This window comes from Triticum urartu, chromosome 6A, assembly GCF_056163025.1.
Source record: "Triticum urartu cultivar PI428250 chromosome 6A, HENAU_Tu73, whole genome shotgun sequence".
Classification (NCBI taxonomy): Eukaryota; Viridiplantae; Streptophyta; class Magnoliopsida; order Poales; family Poaceae; genus Triticum; species Triticum urartu.
The window spans coordinates 141,945,439-141,952,208 of NC_141878.1; the positions used below are offsets into that span (position 1 = coordinate 141,945,439).

Below are 6,770 nucleotides of genomic sequence, written 5' to 3' on the forward strand. Positions count from 1 at the left end.
TAAGGTGGTTACTTCAGGATTTTGGTGTTTCTGTTACTACACCTACTCTGCTCTTGTCTGACAGTATAGGTGCTATTAGCATTGCGCGCGATCCTGTGAAGCATGAGCTCACCAAGCATATTGGTGTTGATGCTTTCCATGTGCGCGCTGGTGTGCAGGATCAGGTTATTGCTCTTCAGTATGTGCCTTCCGAGTTACAGTTGGCGGATTTTCTGACGAAGGCCCAGACTAGAGCGCAGCATGGCTTCTATCTCTCCAAACTCAGTGTTGTTAATCCACCATGAGTTTGAGGGGGGTGTTAGAGTATATATATATAGCCATGTAACCTTTCATATTTACCCTATTATATAAGGGGTTTCCTGCATATATTCCACACCTGTACATGTATATATATTGGCCTATGGCCTCCTGAAAATACAAGTTGCATATTTCCTAACAGTGGTATTATAGGTATATAGGTGAGTAGTTAACTAACAAATAACTATTTTTAAAACATCTTAGACATAGTCACTCAGCTATTTGTTTTCCTTTCTATTTTTTTCTGTTATATAAGGAAAATTATTCCTTTGGCACGCGTGCTCCACTGTAGCAAACCTACATTCTCATGAAGCATGAATCTCAAGAAAAAAAATGTTTCAACTCATGTCGGATTCGTACCGAATTCATGTATAGGAGACGAAACATAATGAAAGAAAAAATGGATGATATGATTCGGACAAGATATTCTCTGATGGAAAAGAAGTATACATTGTACCCTTTGGAAGCCAGCCTTGTTCTTGTGGTCAACAACAACGCATCTACATATATCATTTCATTTTTATCAACATTACACAAGCAGGAAGAACCAACAAACTCAACCTCCTCCGACCATTTCATGGAGATCAAACAATATTACATGATCTATAACAGCACCCTGCTGGCTGGCTGAGTGCCTGAGAAGCGGACGACGGCCGCAGCCCCTAGCTGGGGATGCCGGCGGCGAGCCTGGCTCTCAAATCCTTCCTCAGGATCTTGCCGGAAGGGTTCTTGGGGATGGAGTCGGTGAAGAACACCTTGTGGATCCTCTTGTAGAAAACAACCTGTTGCAGCGTGTAATGCATCTTAGTCACGAGTTCTAATTCTCCATCCACAAAAAATCTGGTTCCTAAGTAGCAGTTGTTCATGGGCAAATCCGAATATTTGACTAAGCTGAACATGATGATTAGTAACTGATATGTATATCATATAGTTCCAGTTGACTTGTTCTGAAGTTTCGATACAATGTGTTTGACACTTTGACTACATGGAAACTTGGGAAAGATGGCACTATTTACCTCCTTTGCGACGAATTTCTTGATGTCATCCTCGGTGATTTCGGAGCCTTCGATCCGCATCACGAAGGCGACCGGGACTTCGCCAGCAAGATCGTCCTTCAGTCTGAAAGAACATAATCATGGGGAAAGTGAGCCTTCTTGTTAAAGAAAACAGACAGCAGGAGAATTTTGTTTTAAAGTACAGTTGCGGCAACGAACTGTGCAACTGAAAATGACAAGGAAGAGAAAGCTATGACTTACGATACGACGGCGGCGTCCTTGATCTCCGGGTGCGTGATGAGGAGGGCCTCGAGCTCCGCCGGCGCCACCTGGAAGCCCTTGTACTTGATGATCTCCTTGAGCCTGTCGACGATGAAGATCTCGTCGTCGTCGTCGACGAGGCCGATGTCTCCGGTGTGCAGCCATCCATCCTTGTCGATGGTGTTCTTGGTGGACTCTGGGTCGTTAAGGTAACCTGCAGAATTCCACGCCGGGCGCATGTTAGTTCAGAGAATTTTGAAGAATACTTTCTAAAAATTAAAATACAGTGCGTATCAAGAATTTTCAAGAAGTGGTTGTGCAAGCAAAGGTAATCGTTCCATATTGTTAGGAAGGACTACAAGATTCCGTCCGGAAAGGCAGGACAGCGTCACAGAAGCCACCATAACGCAACTGCAGTTTGCACATGAAAGCAGCAACGTTGGCTGACCGGCCCAAACTGCATCTGCAGAGGCGCACACACCATGATGGCAATGGTGCCGCTGCACATCTCAGGTGGTGTTCATCTCTGCTGCCATCATTCAAGCGCACTCAAACATTCAAAAGGCGCATTCACGCGATGGCTTCAGCTAGTGAACCTCGTGAAGCACATGGCAGTTCCCGTTTGATGCTGCTTGCTGCAGCATGGATACAATCTGTCTGAAAACGAGACCTCACATGGGTTCAGTAGAGAAAAGGTTCTCGGAAGTGATTCATGTGCAACTATCAGACATGGCTCTTTCATGGAAAATGTCTGCTGGAATTGGCCAGTGATACCAGGTTAGTTCTCCTACAAGCTGGAGTTGGTCACCCAACCGGGGCTTTTCTTGGTCACATGATGGGCCACCAAACACTCACTAGCGGCACCTAACAACACCAATGTAATCGTGGCTTATTCCTTTGTTCCAATGAGATGTATCAATGCTAAACTTAGGTTACCTTTGTTACTCTAGGCACCTTTTGGGCGTCCATGCTAATCATTGTGAGCACGGCTATAGCTTTTTTCCCCTTTGGTTTGGTTCATTAGTGGTTGAACTTAACAGATAGTTGTAGATGAATCACTTTTTTTTGGCGGGAATCACGGCATGAGTTGGTCAGTCTCCTGATCATGAGGATCTGACGTGATCTCCACTTTTGCACGCCAAGTACCAACCGATGGGTCGTTCAGCTGCGCAGACCTAACAAAATCCTGGTAGACTGGCAACATCTCAAGGTACTTCATTTCTATGCCAGTGTCATGGTCATGGCAGTGTATTGAATCCTGAGTTCAGGGATATACTAGTACAGTACAGCACTATGTATTTTTGTCAACTTGATAAAGTAATACTACTAGTGATGGGTTCTTCCAAGATGCTTGTGCAGCCTCAGCGGTTGATGTCCCTGTCCTAGGCGCACAGCCTGCCGGTACCTAACAGCATCCTTCCTCTTGTTCCTCCACCAAATTTTGGCTTTGCCTAGTAGTACTCCTACCAACTTGCCCATGTGTGGGGTACGTTGCATCTCTATTTTTGTTTTATTTTTTATCCGGGTGTGTGGGGGTCGCATCTTTGGTCATGTGCAACTTGGATTCTGGAATTGATCGCGCCATGGAGGGCGACGGTGCGCTGTGCGAAGACAACATGGAGGGAATGTATGATTTGCAGGTCGTTAGCAACGTGCGTCGCTGTTTTATTCATTCATTCGTTGGCTAACGATATAGTATTACTACTGGTCTGCCAAGGTTGCAGCAGTTGAGCGTGCCGTGCCAACCACCACGCGCCTGCGCCTGCGGCTGCTAACCCAAGAACGTGGAGTGGAACCTCAAAAAAAACGTGGAGTGGAACTGACGGGAAATCCTCGCTGCAACAGTCATTGGGAATTCAGAATAGACCTCGGACCAAGCCAATGGACAGCAACTTCCGCGAAGTCTCCACCACCTTAAAGTGCCCAACTAGTAGGGGTACGGATCAGATCAACTTCTTTTATGTTTGTCATTTTTTGTGTGTGGTGAAAGGGTTTGAAGTTGTGATGAGGACACTTCACACAGAACGGGCAAACGTATGTTTTTCTTCAAACTTATTAGAACTACTGCTGTGTCAGCTGTTTCGGCTCTCAGGTGAGAACCAGGCGCGGCCTTGGTTGGGTTGCTCGTCCAAGTCCCCATCCGGGTTGGGGGAAACAAAAGGTTTTGGTGGTGGTCGTTCGGCCGAATCGATCGATCGGCCGGTCGGCATGGACCAACCAAGATTGGTAGTAGTAGTTGCAACCTATGTGCTGTAGCGGGAGTAGCAAGTTTGTTGTCCACATCGCCGGTAGCTGCCGCCAACGCGCCAAACACGCAAACCAAAAGGCGGACATGCCAACCCGAACGCACGCACGCCCGGCCGCCAAGTGTGGGGTGGTTCACAACGCCAAGCCAACAAAGTACGTAGAGTTGGTGGTACCTTTCATGATCTGCTCGCCGCGGATGCAGATCTCGCCGGGCTGGTTGCGGCCGAGGGAGGCGCCGGTGTCGGGGTCGACGATCTTGAGCCCCGCGTTGCGCACCACCGTGCCGCACGACCCGGACTTGACCTTGAACGGCTCCTTGGCGAACGCCAGGCACATGGCCAGCACCGGCCCGGCCTCCGTCATCCCGTACCCCTGAAACCAAACGCACCCGCCCGTGTCAGCCACCGGCATTCATTGCCATCGACGGGCAGACAGACAGAAGCAACATGATCATCAAGCGACTGGACCGACCTGGCCGAGCACGGCGTTGGGGATCTTGGCCATGAAGGCGTCCTGGAGGTCCTTGCCCATGGGCGCGGCGCCGGACATGACCATGCGGATGGAGGCGAGATCGCCGGCGGTCACCTGGGGGCTCTTGGCGATCTCCACCACGATGGGCGGCACGAAGGGCGCGATGGTGATGCCGTGCGCGCGCACCAGCTCCACCAGCGCGCCGATGTCGAACTTGCGCATGATCACCATCGCCGACCCGGCCCGCAGCCCCGCCAGCAGCACCGAGTTGAGCGAGTAGATGTGGAACAGCGGCAGCAGGCACAGCAGCACGTCCTCCTTGCTGAAGTACAGGTTCGGGTTCTCTCCGTCCACCTGAAAACCACCACCACCATTTCATCATCAGAACAAGAAAAAAAAAGTTCTACTAGTTCGAAACCTCTGACTTTGGCGCCAAACGCATCGTGTCAGCACGAATCTTGGCGCGTGGGTCAGGCATGCACCTGGCCCAGTGGGCCCCGCGTGCAGGGAACCGTATAATATTACTACCAGTGGGCGGATTTTATACTATTACGAGCCTGAATAAAGCATACAGCACGAGATGCCAATAATAGTTACTGTACAATTAATAAAATAATTTAAACGCCCGGATTTATGAGCCGGCCGGCCAGCTTGATTGGCACCCAGAGCTCTGACCACGCGGAGGGAAATAGTATCCTTAGTGGCACCGACATGTGGGTCCGAGGGGTATACGCGTATACAACGCGGGCCCACCTGTCGTGCTCTGCCGCGAGTGAGGAGCAGCTCAGCAGCAGCTACGCTGGCTCGGCGCCGACAGGAGCGGAATTGTCGCAGGCCGAGAGCTCCGTTGACCCGGAGGACATGGCGAATGATCGGAACGGAGGCAGAGCTCGGAGCAGAGGAATGGCATGCGTGCGTGCGTGCGTACCTGCTGGGCGACGCTGGTGATGAGGCTGCGGTGCGTGAGCATGACGCCCTTGGGCAGCCCGGTGGTGCCGGAGGAGTAGGGCAGCGCGACGACGTCGTCGGGGTGGATCCCGGCCTCCTCGTCCCGCGGCAGCTCCTCGCCGGCGATCAGCTCGGCGAAGTCCACGCACCCGTCGCGCGCCCCGTCGACGGTGACCACGGGCAGGCCCTTGCCGGCCGCGTACTCCAGCACCTTGTCCACGGCGCAGGCCTCGGTGACGATCAGCATGGCGCCGGCCGCGTCCGCCTGCCGGTGGATCTCGTGCGGGGTGTAGAAGGGGTTGGCGGTGGTGGTGGCGGCGCCCAGGCGCGCGGCGCCGAGGAAGGAGAAGGCGAACTCGGGGCAGTTGCGGAGCAGGTTCATGACCACGTCGCCCTTGCCGACGCCCATCCGCCGGAGCCCCGCCGCCGCCTTCCGGGAGAGCGACTCCACCTCGGCGTAGGTGTAGGAGGCGCCCGTCTGGCCGTCGATGATGCAGGGGCGGGACCCCACCTCGGCCATCTTGGCGAAGCAGTAGCTCTGCAGCGTCTGCTCGTTGGGGATCTCGATGTCCGGCAGCCTCGACCGGAACACCACCTCCGCCGCGACCGACTCCTCCGGCACGGACCCCATTTCAACGATCGTCGTGCTACCTCGACGGCGATCGACCGGCAAACGGAAGATGATAAACCTACGAAGCTGGTTAAATTAGTTGGCGTAGGAGGAGATGGCTGCGTTGTGTGCGTGTGCGGGCGCGCGCTCGCTTGATCTCCTGAAGAAGAACGGAGGAAGGGAAGATGGCGGGTTTAATATACGGTGGGATTGCGGGGTGAGTTGGGGAGTTGGTGAGTGGGGTCGGCGGAGGATGACGCGTGGGGCCGGGATGGCAGCGGGGTTGGGCAGGGTTGGTGGGTGAGAGAGAGCGGCTGGGGTTCGTTGACTGTGCCATCGTTTACCTACCGCATCCATTATCGGCGACTGCTTGTGCTCGGGCAGCCGGAATGCTGCTCCACGCATTGGTCGGGGCTTTCGTGCGCCGGGGTTGGTGACGAGCGAGTGGTCGTTTGCCTTTCAAGCCGCGGAAAAAGTCCAAGGCCCAAACCTGCCCAGGCACATGTGTCACGGCTGCATTTTAACACGCCAATACAAGAGGTCGAACTTTTCATGCTGAACCTTGCTGGTCTTTCGGGGTTGAAGTTTGGTGAACTGGGTGGCTTCGGGTTCGGGCGATGGTTCCGTACGACAGGCATGTTTCGCCTTTCACGCAGCGGTTCCTGCTCGCTCGTTTTTTACCTGGGAGTTTGGATGGAGGGGGGCTATAATTGTATTTGTAGAAGAAAATGCGGCTTTTGAAAAGGAGCGTTGTTGTATAACTTTCTTGCCATCGATGATTTGTTGGTTGTATGATCTATGGTGGTGTATGCATTACTACTTTGTCTGGCTTGTGCCCACTCATCCTATCCGATCCGATCCGATCCGCATGGCAATACCGATGTTATTGCACGTCTAGCACGCCCCGATCGAGCTGAGATAATACAGAAGATTCTGGTGGA

The 6,770-nt window shown here is 52.7% G+C and overlaps 1 protein-coding gene across 1 annotated transcript; it reads right to left on the bottom strand.

Moving 5' to 3' along the window:
• Positions 1 to 707: 707 nt before the first annotated feature.
• LOC125528918 (4-coumarate--CoA ligase 3) lies at positions 708 to 5,998 on the bottom strand. The gene is made up of 6 exons (XM_048693334.2): positions 5,200 to 5,998; positions 4,272 to 4,625; positions 3,974 to 4,172; positions 1,554 to 1,767; positions 1,314 to 1,416; positions 708 to 1,079 (listed from the first exon to the last, which is right to left on the bottom strand). Exons 1-6 carry the CDS (start codon positions 5,848 to 5,850, stop codon positions 960 to 962), a joined length of 1,641 nt encoding a protein of 546 aa, XP_048549291.1. The 5' UTR covers positions 5,851 to 5,998; the 3' UTR covers positions 708 to 959.
• Positions 5,999 to 6,770: the final 772 nt, after the last annotated feature.

Coding starts and splice junctions, on each gene's coding strand:
- LOC125528918 (XM_048693334.2), bottom strand. CDS start 5,850: ATGGGGTCCGTGCCGGAGGAGTCGGTCGCGGCGGAGGTGGTGTTCCGG. Junction 1,417..1,553: donor AAGGACGCCGCCGTCGTATC/GTAAGTCATAGC, acceptor ATGTTCTTTCAG/ACTGAAGGACGATCTTGCTG. Junction 1,080..1,313: donor AGAAATTCGTCGCAAAGGAG/GTAAATAGTGCC, acceptor ACGCTGCAACAG/GTTGTTTTCTACAAGAGGAT.